The sequence below is a fragment of the Lontra canadensis genome, unplaced genomic scaffold (assembly GCF_010015895.1).
Source record: "Lontra canadensis isolate GAN:19392208 unplaced genomic scaffold, GSC_riverotter_1.0 scaffold134, whole genome shotgun sequence".
In the NCBI taxonomy this organism is placed as follows: domain Eukaryota; kingdom Metazoa; phylum Chordata; class Mammalia; order Carnivora; family Mustelidae; genus Lontra; species Lontra canadensis.
The window spans coordinates 1,230,403-1,257,597 of NW_022631128.1; the positions used below are offsets into that span (position 1 = coordinate 1,230,403).

General features: G+C 41.9%; 1 protein-coding gene across 3 annotated transcripts in view; it reads left to right on the forward strand.

The window, feature by feature from the left end:
• The first annotated feature begins 5,084 nt into the window (after positions 1 to 5,084).
• The window catches only part of ZNF157 (zinc finger protein 157), a 36,082-nt gene continuing 13,971 nt past the window's right edge, over positions 5,085 to 27,195 (forward strand). For 2 of the 3 annotated variants that reach the window (XM_032842979.1, XM_032842981.1), the window contains exons 1-2: positions 5,180 to 5,329; positions 6,899 to 7,105. In XM_032842979.1, the coding sequence (XP_032698870.1) occupies positions 7,034 to 7,105 (72 nt within the window). In that variant the 5' untranslated portion in view covers positions 5,180 to 5,329; positions 6,899 to 7,033. Of the gene's footprint in view, positions 5,144 to 5,179; positions 5,330 to 6,898; positions 7,106 to 27,195 lie in introns of those variants that run through there. The other variant, XM_032842980.1, reaches the window with a different exon arrangement.

Below are 27,195 nucleotides of genomic sequence, written 5' to 3' on the forward strand. Positions count from 1 at the left end.
GAATTATGTCATTTGACATGGTAGACATGAGCCACATGTGGTTATGGAATACTTAAAATGAAACTAGTGAGATTGAGAATTGAATTTTAAATGTTATTTATTTGAATTAACTAAACATTTATTTTATTTTTTAAAAAGATTTTATTTATTTATTTGACAGAGAGAGAGAGATCACAAGTAGAACAGCAGGCAATGAGAGAGAGAGAAGCAGGCTTCCTGCTGAGCAGAGAGCCCGATGCGGGACTCCATCCCAAGACCCTGAGCTCATGACCTGAGCTGAAGGCAGAGGCTTAACCCACTAAACCACAGGCACCCTTAACTAAACATTTAGTTTAGTGGCTCAGTGGGTGATCTCTCTCTCTCTCTGTTAAATGGATAAATAAAATCTTTTAAAAATACAATAAAATAGATACTCAATTCAGTTATTGGAAAACTTTTCAAGTATGTTTGGACGAATTTGTGAATATTAATCTATGTTTTCAAATTTAAATGTTATGAAATCTAAATACAAATCAAGTATTTCTGGTGGAAATTTAGTATTCAAACCGAGGCATATTGTTAAGTGTAAGATACACATCTGATTTCGCAGACTTATTTACAACAAAAAGGATGTCAAATATCTCATCGGCAATTTAAAAAACTGATTACAAGTCGAAATGGTGTTTTGGATATGTAGTTTAAATAAAACACATCATGACATTTCATTTGTTTCTTTTTCTTCCTAATGTGTCACCTGTCTGCAGCCCCTCATGCTGTTTCCTCCTCCCCTTCCACTTGATGTCCAATGTTATGGACATGGAGGCTTGTTGTTTTTCATCAAAGCAATTTAGATTCTCCAGGCAACAGGGAAAGGCTTCATTCTTATGGATATAATTTGGTACAGCAAAGTTATTTCTGCATAGTGACAGGGATGTTCACATTTCATTGGCCATGGAAACTAAAGCCTGCCTCCCCCATGGAGTCATTGGCCAGCTGCATCCTCTGTCCAGAACAGCCCCAGGCTTTGCCCCCACCCCTCACACGGCATCAGGTATCTACACCCCCTCAGACGGGCCCTGCCCCCTCCCTGCATTGGACAATAGGGACTTATGGTTTACACACCTAGCAGCCTTATTTGAGTGGGGAGGCCAGAGCCTCCTATGCTCAGCCATTCCCTAACTGCGCCTTCTGTCTACAGCTTCTCAGGTGTCCCTTTGGCTGGCTCATTTCTCCTGGCATTGGTACTCAGCACATAGCAACAGGAGCTTCTCCTTAGTAACAGGCTGCTGCTTCAGCTCATTGGCCACCAGGAACTAGACCCCACCTCTCTTACACAGCCATTGGCCAGCTGTACCATTTATCTACAACCCAAAGACTTGGTCTAGATTCAAATTGCTGGCTTCTGTTAACTCTTCCACCACCACGCTCATCCAGCTGGCCCTTGAACTTGGTCATTTGTTATCTAATCCACCACCAACGACCTTCTTGTCAAAATCTAAACTCTGGGCCCTTTTTAACATTTCTACCTCCTCTGGACCAATTTCTAACCCCATCTAATATTGTTCTAGTCTGACTTAGAGCTCTGATAACTTTCAACCATTAGTGCTTTTCTGACATGGTTTAGCACTCAGCCTTCAATTAATTATTCCTCCACCAATGCCCCTTTGATCCGAAGCTTCAATTCAGGTCTGTTAAATATTCCACCATCAGTGTATACCAGGACTGATCTCAAACGTGACCTCTGAACCCTTCCAACATTAATGACCTTGATAAAGCCTACCTCATAAAGACCACCAGGGTCCCACCCATAGTCTGACATTAATGGGCCTATTAACTTGCTGCAGCAAGGGAGACCACACACCATAAGGACTGCGAGGGAATCTCACCTAGGGCAGACAACTTGTTCAAGTTTGTCTGGGACTTTCCTGGTTTCAGCATTGATTGTCCCTTGGCCCAGTAAATCCCTCAGTTTTAGGCAAGCAAGGATGGTCGATCACCTTAGACTTTGCAAACAAAGGAGGAAATGGGATTACTATAGGGTTTTGGGAAAGAGTTGAGTTAAGTTAAACCTTAAATGAGGAACACCTGGGTGGCCAGCTCAGGTCATGATTTGGGGTCCTGGGCTCGAGCCCCACTTCAGGCTCTCTGTTCAGCAGGGAAGCCTGCTTCGCCCTCTGCCTGCCACTAAACCTGCTTGTGCCTGTACACTCTCCCTCTGACAAGTAAGTAAATAAAACCTTAAAAAAATTTTTCAGTGAAGCAGGGTTTTGATTAGCCCAAAGCAAAGCAAGTTGGTATATAAAAGAGTCAATGTTAAGTCTGGACTGTGAAATGGATTCAGGGGCCTTTTTATTTGGAAACACTCAAGTAAAAATATATATGACATGTTCACTCCAGATGCCCCTTATTTGAGCCTCTGAAGCTGGGCTGGAAATTGAGGTTGCTCCTCTATGTCAAAGTGACTTGGATCCTCCAGGCAGAGTAGGATGTTTTATTCTTATTGATATAATTTCAAATAGCAAAGTTTCTGATAGTCTATGATTTTAGAGAAGTTTTCTTAGCAGGACCAGGACTAGGGTGAGTCACCTCCAAATGCAAAATTTAAGGGAGCATGAAAAAAACTCAGTAATCAAGATAAATATCATTCAGTGTAATGTTTTCTTTTTAAAAATTTAATTAATTAATTAGAGAGAGCACAAGCAGGGGGAGTGGCAGGCAGAGGGAGAAGGAGAAGCAGTTTCCCTGCTGAGCAAAGAGCCCAGTATAGGGTTTGATCCCAGACCCTGGGATCATGACCTGCTTAACTGACTGAGCCAGCCAGGTGCCCCAGTGCAATGTTTTCAAAAGTCAAAATTAATGCAAAAATCCATGATGAACAAAATACCAAAACTTTAAATGTTTATATTGTTATCTATTGCTGCACAACCAATTACTCTTAAACGTAAAGGTTTAAACAACAAACATTTATTATCTCACAGTGTCTGTGGGGTTAAGAACTTGGGAGAGACTTGGGTTCAAGATTCTGTTTCAGGGTCTCTAACTGAGGTTATAGTTAAAGTTGTTGCCTGGGGCTGTAGTCCTTGAGGCTGGAGTCTGGCTCATTCATATGGCTATAGGCTAGAGGCCTCAGTTCCTCACTGGTAATTGGTAGGTGTGCTTGGCCTACGGGCCTCTCCAAAGGCTGCCTGCCTTAGTGTCATTATGACACAGCAGCTGGTTTCTCCCAGAATGAGTGATATGAGGGATGAAGAGAGACAGAGAGAGAGAGAGAGAACACATGGAAGCCTCAGTCTTTTATAGTCTGTTCTCTGAGGTGACAAACCATCTCTTCTGAATTGGAACCCTGGGCCTCCAGTAACAATTCCCTGTCTCTACCTTAGGAAAATACGAACTTTCAACATCATCAATCTCCCTGGTTTGATCTAAAAACATCTGTTAATGATTTTGCCAGAAATCACCCTCTTGTTTTACTGACCATAAGCCCAGCCTCGGGAGCAATCTTCTACCATGAATGAACTTGTACATTTGATGGTCCTCAGGTCCAGTTCTTGAACTTGGGCCTCTGTTATCCTTCAGACATAATTTCCTCTCAGGTTTGAGCTGGAACCCAGTCATCTGCGACCTATGTCTGTTTTGGAGGTCTAATCCAAAGGACATTGATGGTAGAAAAGTCAACCTTGGTCCAATAGTTGAGATACAGACCAGAGAGGTATTGATAGTGGAAAATTAACAAATGCCTACTCTCAGTCTACAAAAAAAGGGCACATATGGTAAATGAGTTAACAGCATCTTGGATTCATGGTCAAAATACAGAGATACTAATGATGAAATGATTAATAGAGCACATGAATTTAGATCAAGAGTGCAACAAGGTGTTGGTAGAGTTGAAAAAGATCCAGGTTTGAGATCAGCCCAGGAGGCACTGATGGTAGAAGTTAGCACAGTCCAGGATCTGAGATGTTGCCCAAAAGTCATGACAAGAATATTTTGGAAATTTCCGTAGAAGTGTGTGTGCTACAATAATATTCTCACACTTGCTACTCTTTCTTCCACTCAGTTCACAAATAGTGAGAGGGTGACACTCTAACTCTCCTGATTGTTGTGCTGAGACCCAGGCAGAGGGTCTGAATGTTCCTAGGGGACCCAGCAATCCATGCCCAAGCTTAGCTAGGGCCTACCTGTTGTGTCTGAAATGCCTTCAACAGGGTAAAGAGCCTTCTACCTCTTGTCAGAGAAGGCCTGCAGGAAGGGTATATGTAGGAGTAGATTTTGAAGAATGTTTAGATTAGGAGTTCGGAGGTGAAGAACACGTAGAATTCTCTCTTCTCTCCCAAGAGTACATAGTAGCTCTTAAAGTCCCATGTAAGAGAGGCTACGAGGCTGCAAACTGGTTGACAGGAGGAGTTAGGGGCGTGTTTCCGAGATGTATTTTCGGGGACAGTATGCTTACTATGTTTTTAAAATATTTTTCTATTGGCTATTTGCTTAAAAATATTAGTTGTCTATATCAAGGTTATTATTATTATTATTTCTAGCCACTATCATTTTAGTGGGCGTAATGGCAGTAATGGAGACTGAGGTGGTTTCAATTCCCTTCTACACCAATTCCAGCACATCAAAATAATGTATCACTATGACTCCTCCCCACTCTTCTCCAGTGGTATCACCCAGGAGGGGATCAACAATAACCTGACTTTCCCCACCTCTTCCCAGGAGTGAACTCCAAGGAGAGAACTGTACCACACCGACTCCTTCCCTCTCCTGCCCAGTGGTATCTGCCGGGGAGGGGGGGGGGGACTGTACCATTCTAATTTCTCCTTTCCTCCGAGTGACATCTTCCCGGAGGAAACTAATCCTGTTCTTTCCCCTCTCTCCAGTGCTGTCTCCCTTAGAGATAAGGTCACATCTCCCCCGCCCCCGGAGCCTCCGCTTCTGTAAACTTTGCACAGACCTATAGAACCCAGTTCCAAAGACCAACTCCTCCCGGACGCTTGCCCTGAACAACGCCCCCCGCCCCCGCCTTCGGTGGAACAGCCCACTGTACGGAATTGGCGCTAAGATGGCGGCCTCCATGGAGGAAAGCCTCGGCACAGCCATGTTCCTCGCCCAACAACGCCACTCGTGGACAAAGTCCCTGCAGATCCATAACTGCACCTTGCTCAGAGTGAGTAGACCACACAGCATCACAGCCATTCCGATGTGTGAGAGACCAACACCACAGAAGGGGCACTGTCAGGGGTGAGGACAGGAAACGGAAGTGGCCCTCAGAGGACGTTTAAGTCTTGTTGGCGCGCGGCGCTAAAGCGAGTGCACGAGGTTTTAAGGCGTGACAGTCATCAGTGATTTTGAGGTGATGGCTTTGTTGGCTTTTGGGAATGACGAATTGTCAGTTTGTAAGGTCCATTGGTGGGGATTTGCAGAATCTGGTGAATGGGAATCTGTGCAGGTCAGGGTGGGGGTTTCTGGGATAGTCAGTTTTTCGATTCCTTGCTGCATCTTGTTGTCAAATCTTAATAGAGTATGTTTAGGTTTTTTCCTTATCAGTCTCCCCAGAGGCGTGCTAATCTTACTAGTCTTTCCAAAGAACCAACTTTTGGCCTTGTCGATCCTCTCTGATGTACCTTTGTTTTCTATTTCTGTAATTTCTGCTCTTATCTGTACCACTTTCTCTTTAACTTTTAAAATTGGATATTAATTCATTAATGTTCAGCCTTTCTTCTTTGTTAAAAACCATTTAGAACACGAATTTCTCTTTAAGAATCTCTTTACCTGCATTCCACAAAATTTTACATAGACCATCGTATTATTACTGAGATTTGTGTTTCTTTTTTATTATTTATGTTACCTTAATAAAATGCATTTTGGAAGGGTTGACTTTTTATTACATCTTATCCAAGGATATGGTATATCTGTGTGACTATTTTATATTTGTCAATTTTTTTTAATTGTAGAAGTCCAATTCCTTAAATATATTTTGTGTATTTCTTGCTGTCATTAGTAATGGGTTTTTTCCCATTTTTATATGATCACTGCTGTTGTAGAGGGAAAACTATCTGCTCTTATAATTTTATCTGGTATCCAGCCCCTTTTCAAATTGCCCTATGAATGCTAGTAGTGTCTGTTTTTTCTTTGTATAAAATCATATCATTGGCAAAAGAAAGCCACATTTCCACTTCCTTGCAATATCCATTCTTACTGTTTCATCTTCCTTGGTGTGAGCTAGAGCCAGCAAAACAATTGTGAGTTCTATTAGACATCCCTATCTTGTTGATAATTTTAATGGCAATAGCGTCTTCATTTTACTTTTTAGCATAATAGTCCAGGGCTGTGTTTTGTAAATGATTTTTGTGATATTTAAATGGGTTACATCTTCCCTAATTTTAGCTGGAGTTCTATTGGTAATGTCTCCTGAATAGTGTCAAATGCTTTTCTGGTGTAAGTTAATAGCAACATGCCCCCCCCATTTGTTGATTAATAAATATTATTAATGTGGAACCATCTCTGGAAAGAAGAGGCTAAGAGCTTCCTGTAGAAGAATTTAAGAGGGATTTTTCACCCTAAAATGGAAAAATAATTGAAGAGGGCAGAAGAGATAGCTCTCATTCAGATTACCAGGTTTCCAAGTTTCCTGTCAGTCACCCCTCAGGTCCCCATCGACTTTAGCACCATTTGCTGCCCCAATCCTGCCCTTCCCGCAAACTCAGGTCTACCTTGAACCTAGAATTGAGGAATAGGCTGTCTAGGTAAGGCGTGAAGCTCCCTGTGGAGCCACCCCAGAATAAAGGCCTCTGAGGTCATTCATTTGACTTCAGATATCTTGATCATTTTCATAATCCACCCTAACGCTCAGAGTGGGGGTTGCTGAACTTTGTGGTGTAAATGCGGAATGACACTGATCACACGGATGCTGTCCTTTTAGGATTTCTTGGTGTCTCTGTGGAGCTGTTGAGGTTTCTCCTTACTGGAGGCTGCGGGATCTTCCATTCATTCTGACCGCAGCCCATATACCGACTCCCCTCCAGCTTTGGAAGGTGGGCTGAGACCCAGGGTGAACATGTCAGCTAATAGGAAATCACCCCAGAGGTTCCCTGCTCTGGTTCCAGGACTGCCTGGCAGATCATTTGAGGTAAGGAGGAGGAGCCTACTTTAAAATTTTTTCTTTTTTTTAAGATAAATTTTTAAATTTTGAGATAATTGTAGATTCCAATGCAATGTACCATTTACCCAGTTTCCTCTAACGGGAACATCATGCAAAAGCCTTGGTATAGTATCACAACTAGGATATTGACATAGGGAACATTTCCATCATGACAAGGACCCCTCATCTTGCCTTTTAATAGACACAACCACTTCCCTCCTCCCCCACTCCCTCCTTAAATCCTGGCCATCACTGAGCTATAAGTTTGTCATTTCAAGCATGACATATAAATGGAATAATACAGTATTTAACTTTTTGGGACTGGCTTTTTTTACACAGCATAATTCTCTGGAAATTCATGCAGATTATTGGGTATATGAATAGCTTGTTCCTTTTTATTGCTGAATAGTATTCCCTGGTATCAGTGTACCACAGTTGGCTTAACCATCCTCTTGTTGAAGGACATCTTGGCTGTTTCCAGTTTGGGGCTATTATGAATAAAGATGCTATGATTTTTTGTGTAAGGATTTTGTATGAGACGAATGCACGTGAATGCAATGGCTAGATTGTATGCTAAGTGCATTTCAAACAATTGACTTAATTTTTTTTTTACTACAACTTTAGATTTATAGAATAATTGAGAAAATAGGACATGTAGTTCCATGTACCACTCTGTCTCCTCCATAGTTTCCCCATGATTAATATCTTGCATTCGTGTAGTACATTGGTTACAATGAACTAATATGGATACCCTGTTATTAATTATAGTCTATAGTAAGGTTCATTCTTTGTGTTGTGCATTCTTTAGGTTTTGACAAATGTGTAATAACATATATTCGCCATTATAGTTTCATACGGAACAGTTTCGTCTGTGCCTCAGTTGTTCATCCTTTCTCTCCCTAGGCTTGAACCTCTGTTTTTTTTGTTTTATCGTCTCTATATAGTCTTACCTCTTTTAAGGTGTCATATAGTGGGACTCATACAGTCTACAGCCTTTTCAGATTAGCCTCTGTCACTCAGCAGTTTTTATTTTATTTATTTTATTTTTAAATTTTTTTAAAGATCTTTATTTATTTTTTTGACAGAGAGAGAGGCAGAGAGAGGGAACACAAGCAGATGAGTGGGAAAGGGAGAGCAGGCTTCCCGCTGAGCAAGGAGCCCGATGTGGGACTCGATCCCAGGACCCCAGGATCATGACCTGAGCCGAAGGCAGATGCTTAACGACTGAGCCACCCAGGCGCCCAGCAATTTGCATTTTAGCTTCCTCCATGTCTTTTTGTGGCTTTATATCTTGTTTATTTTTATCACTGAATAATATTCCAGCATATGGATGTACCACAATTTGCTTATCCATTCACCTATCGAAGGACATATTAGTTGTTCCCAGTTTGGGGCAATTATGAATAAAGCTGCTATAAACATTTATATACAGTTTTTTGTGTGGACATATGTCTTCAGTTCACATGGATAAATAAGTAGGAGTGCAATTTTGGGTCATACAGTGAGACCGGCTTTGCAAGAAACTGTCAAACTGTCTTCCTAAGTTCTTCACCATTTTACATTCAAACCAGCAATGAACGAGAACATTCCTGTTGTTCCATATCCTTGTCAGCATTTGGTATTGTTGGGTTTTTGGATTGTAACCGTTCTAATAGGGGTATAATGGTATCTCATCATTGTTTTGATTTATAATTCCCTAATGAAAAATGATGTTGAACATAGTTGTACATGTTCATTTGCCATCTGTGTATTTTCTTTGGTCAAATGTCTATTCAGAACTTTTTTCCTTTTTTTTTTAAGATTTACTTATTTATCTGAGAGGGGGCATCTGGGTGGCTCAGTCCTTTGGGTGTCTGCCTTTGGCTCAGGTCATGATCTCAGGGTTCTGGGATCGAGCCCTGTGTTGGGCTCCCTGCTCAGTGGGGAGTCTGCTTCTCCCTCTCCCTCTACTCCTCCCCACTGCTTGTGTGCTCTCTTTCAAATAAATAAATAAATAAATAAACAAACAGTATTTTTGAAAGTAAGATTTATTTATTTATTTGAGAGAGAAAGTGTACACACATGCACACAGCATGCACGTTGGGGAGTGGGAGGGAGGGAGGGAGAGGAACAAGTAGATTCACACTGAACATGAAGCCTGACTTGGGGCTCGATCTCATGACCCTGAGATCATGACCTGAGCTGAAATCAAGAGTCAGATGCTTAACTGACTGAGCCACCCAGGAGCCCTGGATCTATTTCCTTTCTGTTTGTTCCATTGATATATTTGTCAATTCTTCACCCATACCATGCTCTTCATCTATCTATCTATTTATTTATTTTGTTTTAGATTATATATTTATTTGACACAGAGAGAGAGAGATCACAAGTAGGCAGAGAGGCAGGCAGTGGGGGGAGGGTAGCAGGCTCCCCGCTGAGCAGAGCCCGATGGGGGGCTCAATGCCAGGACCCTGAGACCATGACCTTAGCCAAAGGCGGAGGCTCAACCCACTGAGCCACCCAGGCACCCCTAAGTTTGTATTTTTTGACTCCCTTCACCCATTTGGCTCTTTTTTTAAAATTTTATTTTATTTTTTCAGTGTTCCACAATTCATTGTTTATGCACTACACCCATTGCTCCATGCAGCACGTGCCCTCCATAATACCCACCACCAGGATCACCCAATCCCCTACCCCCCTCCCTTCTAAAACCCTCAGTTTGTTTCTCAGAGTCCATAGTCTCTCGTGATTCGTCTCCCCCTCCGATTTCCCCCAACTCCCTTCCCCTCTCCATCTCCCCATGTCCTCCATGTTATTCCTTATGCTCCACAAGTAACTGAAACCATATGATAATTGACTCTCTCTGCTTGATTTATTTCAGTCAGCATAATCTCCTCCAGTCCCGTCCACGTTGATACAAAAGGTATTGGGTATTCATCCTTTCTGATGGAGGCATAATGCCTAACCCTTATCGCCACATCTGGCAACCGCCAATCTTTCTCTGTACTGTGAGCTTGGTTGTTGTTGTTGTTGTTGTTGTTTTTCGATCCCTCATATATGTGAGATCATACAGGATTTTTCTTTCTCTGACTTAATTTCCCTTAGCATAATGCCTTCAGGATCCATCCATATTCTTGCAAATGGCAATGTATCCCCATTCTTTTACGGCTGAATAATATTCTATTGTGTGTACACACACACACCATATTTTCTTTATTCATTCATCTGTTGATGGAAGCTTGGGTAGTTTCCGTATCTTGGCTATTGTAAATAATGTGCCAGTGAACATGGGGTGTATATATTTCTTTGTTAGTGTGTTTTTCCTTTGGATAAATACTCAGAAGTGGAATTGCTGGATGATATGATAGTTCTATATTTAATTTTTTGAGGAACCTACATACTCTTTTCCATAGTGGCTGTACCAGTTGCTATTCCTATCAGCAGTGCACAAGGGTTCCCTTTTCTTTACATCCTCACCAACTTGTGTGTTTGATACTAGCCGTTCTGGCAGGCGTGGGGTGATATGTCATTGTGGTTTTGGTTTGCCTTTCTCCAATGATTAGATTAGTGATTTTTTTCAAGTAGGCTTCATGCTCAGCGTGGGGCTTGAACTCACAACCCTGAGATCAAGTGTCACATGCCCTACCTACTGAGCCAGCCAGGTGCCCCTAAATTAGTGATGTTGAGCATCTTTTATGTACTCGTTGGCCGTCTGCATATCTTCTTTGGAAAACTGTCCGTTTAGATCCTCTGGCCATTTTTTTTAAAGATTTTATTTGTTTATTCGAGAGAGTGAGAGAGCGAGAGCGAGAAAGAGAGAGAGAGCGAGAGCATGAATGGTGGGGAGGGACAGAGGCAGAGGGAGAAGCAGGGAGAAGGCAGAGGCAGAGGGAGAAGCAGGCTCCCTGGGCTTGATCCCAGGACCCTGGGATCATGACCTAAGCCAAAGGCAGACACTTAACCAACTGAGTCACCCAGGCGCCCCCCCCCCGCCTATTTTTATTTTTTAAAATATTTTATTTATTTGACAAACAGAGATCACAAGTAGGCAGAGAGACAGGCAGAGAGAGAGGGGGAAGCAGGCTCCCCACTGAACAGAGAGCCCGATGCAGGGCTCGATCCCAGGACCCTGAGGTCATGACCTGAGCTGAAGGCAGAGGCTTAACCCACTGAGCCACCCAGGGGCCCCTGCCTATTTTTAAATCAGATTGTTTTTTTGCTATTGAGTCATATGGATTTTTTATAAATTTTTGGATATTAGCCTCTTACCAGATACATGATTTACAAATATTTTCTACCCTTTGGTAGGTTGTCTTTTCATTTAGCTGAGGTTTCCTTTGCTGTGCAGAAGCTTTTTAGTTTGATGTAGTTCTACTTGTTTATTTTTGCTTTTGTTGCCTTTGCTTTTGGTATCAAATCCAAAAAATCATCACCAAGACTGATGTCAGGGAGCTTACTGCCTATATTTTCTTAGAGTTTGATGGTTTGAGGTCTTAGGTCTTTAATCCATTTTGAGTTAATTTTTGTGCATGGTGTAAGATCGTGGTCCCCAGTTTCATTTTTCTGCATGTGGCTGTCCAATTTATTGAAGACTCCTTTCTTCATTGATTATTCTTGGGTCTTTGGTCATAAATCAATTGGCCATGTGTGTGTGGGTTTATTTCTGAACTCTGTTTTGTTCCATTGAGATATGTGTCTATTTTTTTAAGATTTTATTTTTATTTACTTATTTGACAGAGAGAGTGAGAGAGCACAAGCCGGGGGTGCGGGGTGGCGGGGAGGAGCAGAGGGGGAGTGAGAAGCAGACTTTCTGCTGAGCAGGGAGCCCGATTCGGGACTTAATCCCAGGACCCTGGGATCATGACCTGAGCCGAAGGTGGGTGCTTGACCAACTGGGCCACCCAGGTGCCCGAGATATGTGTCTATTTTTATGCCAATACCACACTGCTTTGATTACTATAGCTTTGTATGATAGTTTAAAATCAGAGAGCATGATGCCTCCAGCATTGTTCTTTCTTCTCAAGATTGCCTATGTGGGGCACCTGGGTGGCTCATTCGGTTAAGTGTCTGCCTTTGGCTCAGGCCATGATCCCAGAGTTCTGGGATCAAGTCCCTACTGAGCAGGCAGCTTGCTTCTCCCTCTGCCTCTTCCCCTGCTCATGCTCTCTCTCTGGTGTTCTCCCCTTCTTTCTCTCAAATAAATAAATAAAATCTTTTTTAAAAAATGTTGCTAGTGTGTTGTAGTTATTAATTTACAAGTTTTGTACATGTTTTGTCAGCTTTATACTAAAGTCTTTCATATTTCTTAGTGATTATGAATGATTTTATATATGTATTTTTAATTTTAGAGTCCATATTTTCATGGCTAATGTAGAAATACAAGGGGTTTTTGTATTGGATCTTGTTTCCCATGACTGCTGAATTCACTTCTAGGAGGTTTTTCTTTTTTTGGAGATTTTTGTTTGTGTGTGTGATTTTACCCCTAGACAATCATGTCATCTAGAAGTAGGGACATTTTTATTTTTTCTTCTTTATTCTGTATACCTTTCATTTCCATTTATTTTTTTTTAAAGATTTTATTTATTTATTTGACAGCAAGAGAGACAGCGAGAGCAGGAACACAAGCAGGGGGAGTGGGAGAGGGAGAAACAGGCTTCCCCACTGAGCAGGGAGCCCAATGCGGGGCTCGATCCCAGGACCCCGGGATCATGACCTGAGCCAAAGGCAAGTGGCTAGCCAACCGAGCCTTCACTGATTTCTGCTCTTTTCTGTTTTCCTTCCTTCTGCTTGCTCTGGGTTTACTTTGGTTCTTTTGAAAAGCAAAATATAATTGATAATATAACATTGTGGAAGTTTAAGGTGTACAACGTGTTGGTTTGATACATTTATATATTGCAATATGATTACCACTATAGTGTTTGTTAACATCTCTATCATATCACATAATTATCATTTGTTTTTTGTGGTTGGAACAGTTTAGGTCTAGTTTCTTTTTTTTTTTTAAAAATTATTTATTTATTTATTTGACACAGAGAGAGAGACTGAGAGAGCACGAGAGAGGGAACACAAGCACAGGGAGTAGGAGAGGGAGAAGCAGGCTTCCGGCTGAGCAGGGAGCCCGATGCTGGGGCTTGATCCCAAGATCCTGGGATCATGAACTGAGCCGAAGGCAGACGCTTAATGACTGAGCCACCCAGGCATCCCTAAGTCTAATTTCTTTTTTTTTTTTTTTAAAGATTTTATTTATTTATTTGACAGAGAGAGATCACAAGTAGGCAGAGAGGCAGGCAGAGAGAGAGGAAGAAGCAGGCTCCCCACTGAGCAGAGAGCCCGACGCGGGGCTCGATCCCAGGACCCTGCGATCATGACCTGAGCCGAAGGCAGCGGCTTAACCCGCTGAGCCACCCAGGCGCCCCCCTAAGTCTAATTTCTTAAGAACTTTGAAGTTTATAGTATTGTATCTGATAATCAACTTGCTATGCATTAGCTCTCCAATACTTACTTATCTACTAGTTCGAAGTTTGTACCCTTAAACAGCATATATCCCCAATACGGTCTTTTTTCCCCCTAGTGTTTGAGGTAGGACCTTAGATGCTTTATTTGAGACTTTCCTCTTCCAACCGTATGCATTTAGTGCTCTATACTTTTCTCTCAGCCCTGCTTTAGACGTGTTCCCCGAATTGAAAATGTTGTATTTTCATTTTTATTCAGTTCATTGTATTTTTTTAAATTTCCTTTGAGACTTCCTCTTCGAACCATAGATTATTAGAAATGTGTTACTTAGTTTCCAAGTGTTTGGAGATTCTCTTGTTATCTTTCTGTTACTGATGTCTTTTTGTAAAAAGATTTTATTTATTTATTTGACACAGAGAGAGAGAGAGAGAGAGAGCGCACAAGCAGGGGGAGCAACAGGCAGAGGGAGAAGCAGGCTTTCTGCTGCTGAGCAGGGAGTCCAATGCGACATTCGATCCCAGGACCCTGGGATGAGGACCTGAGCTGAAGGCAGACACTTAAAGGACTGAGCCACCCCGGTGCCCCTCTGTTACTGATTTCTAGTTTCATTCCAGTGGGGTCATGGAAAATTGCTCATTTTCTATTTAGTTGCTCTGAATTGCAAGAAGTTGCATTGAGGTTTCCAACTATAATTTGTCTTTTTAAAAAAGATATATTTTTTTAATTTTTAGCCAGATTAATAGTGTACATGCACAAGTGGGGTGAGGGGCAGAGGGAGAGAAGCAGACTCCCTGTTGAGCATGGCGCCCACGGATACCGCAAGGCTCGATCTGCGGGGCTCGATCTCATGACCCTGGAATCATGACCTGAGCCAAAATCAAGAGTCAGTCCCTCAGCCACCCAGGACCCCCTAATTTGTCTCCCCCACCCCAGTTTTATTAGCTTTTTCTTTTGTCTTTGCCTCATAAACATTTAGGATTGATTTGTCTCTTTTGATTGACTTTTTTTATTGTTAGATGTCTTCTCTCTCTGTGGTAATTTTTTGCTCTGAAGTCTACTTTCTCTGACATCAATATAGCTACTTTTGCTTTCTTTTTCTCCAGCTTTATTGAGGTATAATTAACAACATTTCTGTGTTTTTTTTTAAAGATTTTTATTTATTTATTTGAGAGAGAGACAGTGAGAGAGAGCATGAGAGGGGAGAAGGTCAGAGGGAGCAGACTCCCCATGGAGCAGGGAGCCCGATGCGGGACTCGATCCCAGGACTCTGGGATCACGACCTGAGCCGAAGGCAGTCACTTAACCAACTGAGCCACCCAGGCGCCCCATTTCTATGTTCTTTTGATGGATGTTTGCATGATGTATCTTTTCCCATACTTTTACCTTCAACCTGCCTGTATTGCTCTTTTATTTATTATTATTATTATTATTTTTAAAGATTTGATTTATTTATTTGACAGACAGAGATCACAAGTAGGCAGAGAGGCAGGCAGAGAGAGAGGGGGGAAGCAGGCTCCCCGCTGAGCAGGGAGCCCAATGTGGGGCTCGATCCCAGGACCCTGGGATCATGACCAGAGCCGAAGGCAGAGGCTTTAACCCACTGAGCCACCCAGGCCCCCCTGTATTGCTCTTTTAGATACCCTACATTTGGGTGATGTTTTTAATTTTTTCTACCAATTTCTGTCTTTTAATTGGTGCAGTTAGACCATTTATATTTATTTTACTTTTTATTTTATTATTTTTTAAAAGATTCATCTATCTGAGAGAGAGAGGGAGAGAGAGAGCGTGCGATGTGCATGTGTGCGCAAGCAGGAGAGAGGTGGAGAGAGTGGGAGAGAATCTCAAGCAGACTCCTCACTGAGCACGGAGCCTGATGCGGGGCTCGATCCCACCACCCCAATATCACGACCTGAGCTGAAACCAAGAGTCGGAGGCTCAACTGACTGAGCCACCGAGGCACACCCTAGACCATTTACATTTAATGTAATTAAGGGTATGTTAGGCCTTATGTCTACATTTTATTTTTTCTTCTTTCGTTCTCTCTTTCACTTTCTGTTTTATTTTCCCCTATCTTCCTGTCAGTCACTTGAACATTTCTTTTTTAGAATTCCATTTTGATTTACCTATAGTGTTTATGAGCGTGTCTCTTTGTATAGCTATGTATTTATTTATGTTTAAATGAAGTAAGTGTATCCCCAATGTGGGGCTCAAACTCATGACCCTGAGATCAAGAGTTGTTTGCTCCACTGACTGAGCCAGCCAGGCACTTTGTGTAGTTTTTCATTTATTATTTTTTTATTTTTAAATTTTTAAAAAGTTTTTATTATTTATGTAATCGCTGCACCCAACATGGGGCTCAGACTTGCAACCCCGTGATTAAGGATCACGTGCTCCACTGACTGAGCCAGCCAGGCTTCCCCTTTATAGCTTTTTAAATGGTTGCTCTAAGTATTACATCATATATACATAACTTGTGTTTGTCTGTTAACTATCATCACTTTGCCGATTTGAGTGAAATGTAGAAACCTTGCCACTCTTTAATCCTCTTCGCTGTCCCCTGTTTATAATTGCCTTAAATATTTCTTTTGTTAATCTTTTAAAAAGATTTTATTTATTTATTTGACAGAGATCGATCACAGGTAGGCAGAGAGGCAGGCAGAGAGAGGGAAGCAGGCTCCCCGCTTGGCAGAGAGCCCAATGAAGGGCTCGATCCCAGGACCCTGGGATCATGACCTGAGCTGAAAGCAGACACGTAACCCAGTGAACCACCCAGGCATCTCTTGTCTTAAATATTTCATCTACATATATTTAGAACCTCATCAAATAGTGTTATAATTTTTTGCTTCAACTGGCAAACATTGTGTGGAAACCTCAAGACGGGAAGAGAGGTCTGTTGTATTTATCCACATTTTTGTTTCCTTTGTTCTTTCTTCCTTTGTGGTGTGATAAGATTCCTTCCTTTATCTTTCATTTTCTGTTTAGGGAACTTCCTTTAGCCATTCTTATAGGATAGTTTTGCTGGACACAAATTCTGTTATTTTTTTTTTTTTTTTTCAATCTGGGAATGTCTTGATTTCTCCTTCATTCCTAAATGATATTTTCATTGTTGACAGTTCTTTTCTTTTATTTGAAAAATGTTGTGCTACCCACTATGACCTCTATGGTTTCTGATGTGAAATCAGCTTCACTCAAATTGTTTCTGTAGGTAAGGTGTCATTTCTCTCTTGTGGTTTCCCATGTACATATTTTTATTTTATTTATTTATTTAAAAATATTTTATTTATTTATTTGACAGAGAGAGAGTGGAAGGGAGAGTACAAGCAGGGGGAGGGATGGAGGGAGAGGGAGAAGCAGGCTCCCTGCTGAGCAGAGAGCCCGATGCGGGGCTCAATTCCAGGACCCTGGGATCATGACCTAAGCTGAAGGCAGAGGCTTAACCCACTGAGCCACCCAGGCATCCCCCATGTACATATTTTTAATCTTTAGTTTTCAAAAGCTTAACAATATGAATTGGTGTGGATTTCTTTGGTTTTATCCTGTTTGTGGTTTCTTCTGGTTCTTCAGTCTGTAAATTTATTTTTATTTATTTATTATTATTTTTTAAGATTTTACGTAATTTCTGTATCCAACATGGGGTTTGAATTCACAACCCGGATATCAAGAGTTGCATGCTTTTCTGAGTGCACCAGCCAGGTGCCCCTGTAAATTTATGTTTTGCTAAATTGGGACATTTTTAGCCATTATTTCTTCATGTACTTTTTCCCCCCCTTTTAAAAAAAATTTAAAGTCAGTTAACATGTAGGGTATTGTTAGGTTCAGGATAGAATTAAGTGATTAACCAGTTGTGTATAACACCCAGTGCTCATTTTGTCAATTGCCCTTCTTAATGCCTACTACCTAATTACCCCATACCCCTACTCACCTCCTCTCCAGCAACCCTTACCCTCTAGTTAAGAGTCTCTTAAGGTTTGTCTCTCCATTTTTATCTTATTTTATTTTTCTTTTCCTTCCCCTACATTCATTTGTTTTGTTTCTTAAGTTACACATATGAGTGAAATCGTATGGTACTCCTCTTTTGCTGACTTATTTTGCTTAACATAATACACTCTAGTTCCATCCACGTCATTGCAAATAGCAAGATTTCATTCTTTTTGATGGCTGAGTACTATTCCATTGTGTATATATCTACCACATTTTCTTTATCCATTCACCCATCAGTGGACATCTGGGCTCTTTCCATAGTTTGGCTATTGTGGACATTGATGCTATAAACATTGGGGTGCACATGTCCCTTCAAATCACTATGTTTGTATCTTTTGGATAAATACCTAGTAGTGCAATTGCTGAGTCATAGGATAGTTTTATTTTTAACTTCTTGAGGAACCTCTGTGCTGTTTTCCAGAGTTGCTACACCAGCTTGCATCCCTACAGACAATAAAAACGAACAAGTGGGGATGAGGGTCAGAGGGAGAGGGAGAAGCAGACCCTCTGCTGAGCAAGGAGCATGAGGCAGGGCTTGATCCCAGGACCCTGAGATCATGACCTGATCCAAAGGCAGATGCTTAACCAGCTGAACTACTCTCCTTCCCCAGTGGGGAGTCTGCTTCTCTGTCTGCCTGCTGCTCCCCCTGCTTATGCATGTGCTCTCTCTGTCAAACAAATAAATAAAAAATATTTTTAAAAAAATACCTCAATTTCATTTCAGATTAAAATCACAGAACTTTTACTTCTTCGATATTTATTTATGTATCTGTTCTGGTGGAGAGGTCATAATGACATGAACATAATTTACTTGATTGGTTTATCCTATAATAGGGAAAATAGTGGGAGGATAAAGTAAAACTAGTAAGAATGGTCACCTTTTCTAAAAAAAGAGAAAAGAAAAGAAAAGAAACTTTGGGAGTGGAACATCAATATTTTTCCATGTCCAGAGATAATTTGCTCCATAATCTTAATGGCCACATAGCATTTCATCCTTTGAGCAATGGCAGTGACAGTAGGTTTTCATTAACATTGACACTTCGGTGGTGAAATTCCTCAATTTATGTCTTTAGGCACATCCATGATTATTTGTTAAAGACATTTTTCTAGAAATGGAATTTTTGTGTCGCAAGAGAAGGATCACTAGGTTGTAAGGAATTCAGTGGATGTCAGTGAAACATCTTCCTCGTCATACTCTACATGGTCATACTGTTTGGAGACTGACGGTTGCGGGTCATACATGGCAACATTTTCCTCATTAGCCCTCCTGACCCCACCCCAACTCTTCCTTCCCAGATCATCTAAAGAAGAGTTAGAAATGACCACCTCCTCAGTTTTTATTTGTTCATTTATTTACTTGTTGCTTTGGTTTTCCTGTGGTTTTTAAGATGCTTCTAAGTATAAGTAGAGAAGTATTAGGATAGAAAAAGGGAGTAAAAAGAAGAAAAGATCAACATACGTTTTAGAATGTAGGCATGTTGGTAGACAGTCCTGCACAGCTAGAGGCTCTGAAGTCCAGACTGATCTCTGATATCTTGGGAAGGCGTAACAGTAAGAAGTGCAATCAGATACACGAATTACAATATCTCCATAAAGAAATCAATAACTCTTCTATAGTAAAGATTTCCTGATACTTGAGGGTCAGGAAATTTTTTTTTAAGATTTTATTTATTTATTTGACAGAGAGGGAGAGACAGTGAGAGAGGGAACACAAGCAGGGGGAGTGGGAGAGGGAGAAGGGGGCTTCCCGATGCAGGGCTTGATCCCAGGATCCTGGGATCCCAGGATCCCAGGATCACAACCTGAACTGAAGGCAGACACCTAATGACTGTGCCACCCAGGCGCCCTGGCTTAAGGGTTTTAGAAGAAAATACACCTAAGCAGAACATGCCACCTAACAGCATACTGATACTGGGTATATGAAATACTACATATGAAAGCTGATGGGGGGCGCTTGAGTGGCTCAGTTGTTGGTTAAACAAAAAAGAGTAAGGGGCTCCTGGGTGTCTCAGTCTGTTGCGCGGCTGCTTTCAGTCTGGGTCATGATCTCAGGGTGCTGGGATCGAGCCCCCCATTGGGCTCTCTGCTCAGCGGGGAGCCTGCTTCTTCTTCTCCCATTCCCCCTGCTTGTGCTCTCTCTCTCTCACACACACTCTTTCTCTCAAATAAATAAAATAAAGATTAAAAAACAAAGAAAGCTGATGGAAGGGGCGGTGCCTGGGTGGCTCAGTCGGTTAAGTGGCTGCCTTTCGCTCAGGTCGTGGGGATGGGCCCGGGTCAGGCTCCCTGCTCAGCATGGGAGTCTGCCTCTCCCTCTGCTGCTCTCTCTCTGTCAAATAAATATTTAAAATCTTTAAAAATAAAATAAAATACAGTAAGTCATCCACAAGTCTGAGTGAGGTGTCCCCAAATAACTAACGCTGAGTTTCTCTCCAGCCTGATGGGGATTGGGAACTCAAAATGGAATTAACTCTGGTTTACAAAGAAATGAGCCCCGCGTCAGGCTCCCTTTCCCTCTGCCTCTCCCCCGGCTTGTGCTCGCTCGCTCTCTCTCTCTCTCTCTCATTCACTCTCTCTTTCTCAAATAAATATATAATAAAATCTTTTTTCAGTTTCATTATAACATTACCTATAATGTTATATTGTACATATACAAGTTATATGTAGTTAATATATATAATATATTATATAATTAGCATACAGTGTTATATTATTTCTAGGTTATAGATTTTTTTAATAAAGCATAATTAGCATACAATGTTATATTAGTTTCTATGTTATTATATATTATATTATTTTTAAAAATTATTTTATTTATTTACATGACAGAGAGAGACAGCAAGAGAGGAAACACAAGCAGGGGGAGTGGGAGAGGGAGAAGCAGGCTTCCCACAGAGCCTGGAGCCCAATGTGGGGCTCGATCCCAGGACCCCGGGATCATGACCTGAGCCAAAGGCAGACACCTAATGACTGAGCCACCCAGACACACCCCCCCATGCTGTACTTTTCATCTCTGTGACTTATTTATTTTATAATTGGAAGTTTCTACCTCTTTTTTTTTTTTAAAGATTTTATTTATTTATTTGACACAGAGAGAGAGAGAGATCACAAGTAGGCAGAGAGGCAGGCAGAGAGAGAGAGAGGGAGAAGCAGGTTCCCTGCTGAGCAGAGAGCCCGATCCGGGGCTCCATCCCAGGACCCTGGGATCATGACCTGAGTCGAAGGCAGACGCTTAACCCACTGAGCCACCCAGGCGCCCCTGGAAGTTTCTACCTCTTAATCCCCTTTATCTATTTTGCTCATTCCCCCATCCACCTACACTCTGGCAACCACCAGTTTGTTCCCTGTGTTTATGAGTCTGTTTGTTTTGTTTTTTAGATTCCGGGTATAAGTGAAATCATAGGTACTTGTCTCTCCCTGTCTGACTTACTTCACTTAGCATAATACCTTCTAGGTCCATCTGTGTTGTCATAGACGGAAAGATCTTATTCTTTCTTATGGCTCAACAATATTCCATTGTGTATATGTATCTTCTTTATCCATTCATCTCATAATGGACACTTGGGCTGCTTCTATATCGTGGCTAGTGAATAAAATGCTGCAGGAAACGTAAGCGTGCTTATATCTTTTTAAATTAGTGTTTTCATTTTCTTTGGGTAAATACCTAGTAGTGGAATTGCTAGATCGTATGGTATTTCTAATTTTTAAAAGTATCTCCATGCTGTTTTCCACAGTATGTGCTTGTACCAATGTACATGGCCGTTAATGGTGCACTAGGGTTTCTTCTTTTCTCTATCCTTGCCAACACTTACTTCTTTTCTTTTTGATTCTAGCCGTTCTGACTGGTGTGAGTTGGTATCTCACTGTGGTTTTGATTTGCATTTCCCCGATGATGAGTGATGCTGAGTATCTTTTCATGTGTCTGTTGGCTATTTGTCTTCTTTGAAAAAATGTCTGTTTAGGTTCTCTGCCCATTTTTAATTTTTTAATATTTATTATTTAAAGATTTTTATTTATTTGAAAGAGAGATAGCGAGAGAGAGAGAAAGAGCGCACAAGCGGCGGTGGGGGTTGTAGGGAGAGGGAAAAGCAGTCTTCCCGTAGAGCAGGGAGCCCCATGTGGGACTTGATCCCAGGACCTGGGATCATGACCTGAACCAAAGGCAGACCCTTAACAATTGAGCCACCCAGGTGCCCCATCTCTGCCCGTTTTTTTTTTTTAATTTTTTAAAAGATTTTATTTATTTATTTAACAGAGAGAGATCACAAGTAGGCAGAGAGGCAGGCAGAGAGAGAGGAGGAAGCAGGCTCCCTGCCAAGCAGAGAGCCCGATGCAGGACTCGATTCCAGGACCCTGAGATCATGACCTGAGCCTAAGGCAGAGGTTTAACCCACTGAGCCACCCAGGCGCCCTCTCTGCCCGTTTTTTTAATCAGATTTTTTTAGTGTTGAGTTGTATAAGTTCTTATGTATTTTGTGTATTAACCCCTTATCAGATACATCATTTGTGGATATCTTCTCCCATTCAATAGGTTGCCTTTTCATTTTGTTGTTGGTTTCCTTTGCTGTGCAGAAGCCTGTGTGTGTGTGTGTGTGTGTGCGTGTAGAAGCTTTTTATTTTGGTGTAGTCCCAATGGTTTTGTTTTGTTTCCCTTCCTGAGGAGACATATCAGTAAATATGTTGCTAAGGGCGATGTCCAAGAAATTATTGCCTATGCTTCATTTTAGGAGTTTTGAGTTTATTTTTTTTGTATGGTGTAAAAAATGGTCCACTTTCATTCTTTTGCATATAGCTGTCCAGTTTTCCTAGCACCATTCATTGAAAAGACTGCCTTTTTCTCATTGTAAATTCTTCCTCCTTTGTTGTATAGTAATTGACATATATGTGTGGGTTTATTTCTGGACTCTCTATCTTATTCTATTGGTCTATGTGTTTTAACTCACATGCACTAAACAGGATTAAAGAAACACTTTAAAATATAGATTAGTTGGAAAACATAAAGCAGTCCTACTGCCCCGATAGAATTTTTTGTATGTGCATATTTTAAAATATTTTCTTCTGTTGTGTTACGTGAGTCACTATAAAATTCATCATTAGTTTTTAATGCAGTGTTCCAAGATTCATTGTTTACATACAACACCCAGTCCTCCATGCAATCATGCCCTCCTTAATACCCATCACCAGGCTCATCCATCCCCCCAAGCCCCTAGAAAATTTTTTTAAGATTTTATTTATTTATTTGACAGAGAGAGACACAGCAAGAGACGGAACATAGGTAGGGAGAGTGGGAGAGGGAGAAGCAGGCCCTCTGCTGAGCAGGGAGCCGGATGTGGGGCTCGATCTCAGGACCCTGGGATCATGACCTAAGCTGAAGGCAGATGCTTAAGGACTGAGCCACCCAGATTCTCCCCAGTAGAATTTTTTAAGTTTTTCTTTAAATTCCAGTTAGTTAACATACACAAAATATTTGTTTCAGGTGTACAATGTAGTAATTCAACACTTACGTATAATATCCACTGCTCATCACAACCAGTGCCCTCCTTCATTCCCCCAGTAGAATTTTAGTTGACTTAAATTAAAAAAGAAACAGTGATTGGTTGTACATATTGTACCAGTCTCACTACATCTGTTGAGTAGAATTTGCATTCCAAGTGTTTCCATCTTTACCATCATCTTCAGTCCTTAATCTATTACCGCCCCCCTTTTAAGTCTTTCCCATGCCTTTTCTGACCCCATCCAGGCTGGTTCTTTCTAAGTTTTCTTGGGAGTTGCTGTGCGATGCCGACTTATTTTGCTGATGTTGTCAGACACATCTACACAGGTAATGAGTACAATGCCAATTGCTGGTCAATTCCTGGATGACAAGTCATGGATAGTGTACCGTGCCCAGTGGGGTCCCAAGTGTCTCCTTTGGAAGAGTGTAGTGTAGATGTAGTTGGTCTTCTCACCTGTTCAGCAAATTGCCATCATGCTCTTTCCCCCATTAGAGTCCAGAGGAAACCGACTTATAAAGGAAGAAGCATCAGAAAGACAGAATTGAGATATTGCAATAGTGTTTCTTTCTCTTGCATAAGATTCTTGAGCTTCTGGACCTATGGCAATGCTTCTTCTAGCCTCTGCGATGCCTGCAGCGCGTCCATTGGCCTCTACCTCTGGGCCCATGCTTCTGCTGGATGCACCTGCGGCCCTACCTTTGAAGTCATTCTTCCTTTTTTTTTCTGGCGGAGTAGCACACACTTACAGCTGGGTAGTTCCGTCAGCTGGTTTCCTACCTATAAAGTTTTGGAAGTCTGGCAGCCTTGTGTTGTTTTTAAAGTGTTTCTTGTTTGTTAAAGCGTCTGATAAAGTAAACCAACAGCCAGATGAAGAGATGCACAAGGCGAGGTATGGGGAAAGGGCACAGCACTTCCCCACCCTCTCGAGACATACCAGTCTCCCCACTTCCACATGTTCACCAACCTAGAAGCTCTCAGCATGTTCTCATTTTGTCCCCCATCTGTCGCTTTCAGTTCAAGCTGGCAAAGTTTCTATGCCTATAGCGTTCTCAGAAGCCTTGTGACTCTCTTGTGGATGTTCTCTTTAGACAGGAGGGACCCCAAAGATCTGTACTGGATAATCCCATCGCCATTCCTGGATTTTGTGGAGATGGTTCAGTGGATCGATGAGCCACATACCTAATCTTTTCAGGGAAAGATGAGCCACACCCTTGGCTTTCCACAGCACTAGTTCCCAACAATGAGTTTTCTAATTTTAGCATTCATGACAATATGTGTAGGCTGAGAATATACCAAATCATCAAGTGTTGGGTTTTTTCTGTGTAATTGTTCCTTACTCAAGATACTCCTTTTGTCTTACCTTTTACTATAAGCAGCAAGACAAAACCAGGCTATACCTTCAGTACTTCGCTTGAAAATCTCTCAGCTAAATATCCAAGTTCGTTCCTTATAAGGTTTCATTCCCATGGAACTATAGAACACAATTCTACCAAGTTTTTAAAATTGAATTTAGTTTAATTTAATTTTTAAATATTTTATTTATTTATGAAAGAGAGAGAACAGCTGGGGAGAGGGATAGGGGGAGAGGGAACCTGACGTGGGTCTCGATCCCAGGACCCTGGGATCATGACCTGAGCTGAAGACAGATGCTTAACCGACTGAGTCACCCAGGTGCACCTCAATTCTACCAAATTTTCTGCCACTATATGACAAGGAAAGTCTTTCTTTCAGTTTCCAATAAGATGTTCCTCATTTTCACCTGAAGCTTCACCAGAAGCACCTTTAATGTTCATATGGCTGTTAACATTGTGTTCATGATATATGTATTGTCTAAAATGATAGAAACTTCTTCTACCGTTTTTTCTGCCTTCTTCTGAGCCCTCTCCAGCAGTGCCTTTAACGTCCATATTTCTCGTTGGTTTTTTTTTTAAGAGATTTTATTTATTTATTTGACAGAGAGCAGAAGAGCACAGGCAGGGGGAGAGGCAGGCAGAGGGAGAGGGAGAAGCAGGCCCCCCACCGCTGAGCAGGGAGCCCAATGTGAGGCTCAATCCCAGGACCTGGGATCATGACCTGAGCTGAAAGCAGATGCTTAAGTGACTGAGCCACCCAGGTACCCTGTAATGTCCATATGTCTTCCAACATTCTCTTCAGGGCAGTCTGGGTTTTTCCTGTCACTTGCTTCAAAATTCTAGCTTTATTACCTAAAGGGAGAGCCCTTCCTTACTTCTTCCACCTTCTCATGGGTATAGGCATTCACTGGTTTGTGGCTGTATCACTATAATCTCTGCTTCTGTCTTTGCGTGACCCTCTCCTTTGTGTCTGCCTTCTCCTCCTCCATGTCTTATAGGGATTAAAGGCCCAACGGGGTACTCTGTTATCAGTCAGAGTTCTATTGGAGAAATAGAGCCAGTAGCGGGTATATATTTATAGGTACTTTAAGAGATTTATCGCAAAGAATTGAATTAAGTGATTGTGTGAGTTGGCTAGGCAAGTCCCAAATCCACAGAGCAGGAAACTGGCTGGAGGAGCTGACATTGCCATCCACAGGTAGAACTTCTTCCTCGGGGAACCTTCAGTTTTGCTCTTAAGGCCTTTCTGCTGATTGGATAAAACCCACTCCAGATTATCGAGGATAATCTTCTTTCCTAAAGTCAACTAATGGGAGATGTTCGAACGCATCCACAAAATAACTTCACGGCAACATCTGGATCAGTGTTTGACTGAGTAGCTGGGGGCGATAGCTAACCAACTTGACTCATGAAACTGACCATCACAGTCCACCCCTTGTCAGCTTGGCTTCCACATGCATCACCTGACATCACGCTCAGTCACCAAATAAAGAGAATAACAGGGTCGTCCTTCTGTCCAGCATGATACAGTTAACATGTGTACAACGGAAAACAGGCCAATTATTTCCTCAGAGGAGGATGCAAAGTCATTGAGTGGTGTTTACTCTTCTCCTTGATATACCATAACCTAAATACTGTGATGTAAAGCTAATCATCATGCAGAGACTTTATGTTGGATGATAAGAGGCTAAGGGAGGGCACAAAGCAAAAATAATTGTCTTATACAGATGTTCATAACAAAACAAGGAAGAAATACTCATAAAAATTATAGTCCTCATTTCTGTAACTGGTCATGTAGTCATAACTGGTATTTATAAATACATCTACTACCCATTCCATATTCCCTCTGCCCTCTGCGAGCATCTCTGTGGGTCATGGTTCTTTGCTTAGTGCGGTGACCCAAACCTTCATTCCTCCAGGGTCCGGCTATTAATAGTCTTGCCTGAATTGGGTTGTATAGGTTTCCATTAACTTTAATCACAGAGCACGATAGAATGCCTTAAGGGGCCTTTTTTTTTTTTTGCTCGGAGCCCAGCATGGAGCCCAGCATGGGGCTTGAACTCACAACTCTGAGATCAAGACCTGAGCTGAAATCAGGAGTCAGACACTTAACCAACTGAGCCACCACGCAGGTGTCCAAGGGACCTTCTGTGTTTCAGGCGTATACCTCCTTACTTCACCCTAATTTCTGTTTGGTAGTCAGACTCAATCAGCCTGATTCAGACGCATGAGGTGCCCAAAGCTGCTGGGTGGCAGTCCCAGGTTCCAGTGAAATGGAATCACTACTGTGTCCCCTGGTGGAAGCATTCATCCCTTTGTAACTGAGATCTCTGTACCAACAGAACATAAGGTCACAGGGTGGACGAGAAGGGACATTTTTGCTAGTTGGTCCATATGGGTAATAGTGGCTGGTGCCATTTCCCATTTCCACCCCTTGAGTTCTGGAGCCACGACTCCTGTCTGTGGGAGAGCCAGTGCCATGTATTAGATGCTGATTCAGAGCCTGTGCAGCCCCCTGGAGGACATCGCCCCAGCTCTGCAAGGCATTATCCTCTAGTTGTCATTGCTGCTGCGTCTTCAGAAGGCCGTTCCGCCATTCTGTCAAGCCGGCTGCTTTAGGACAGTGGGGAACCCTGTAAGACAAGTGGATTCCACGAGCACAGACCCGTTGCTGAACATCGTCTGCCGGGAAGTTTCGTCGTCAGAAACAATGCGGTGTTGCATACCTCAATAGTGGGTAGGGCAGCCTGTAAGTCTACAGATGGTAGTTTTGGCAGAAGCGTGGTGTACAGGAAAGGCAACTCCATATTCAGAGTGA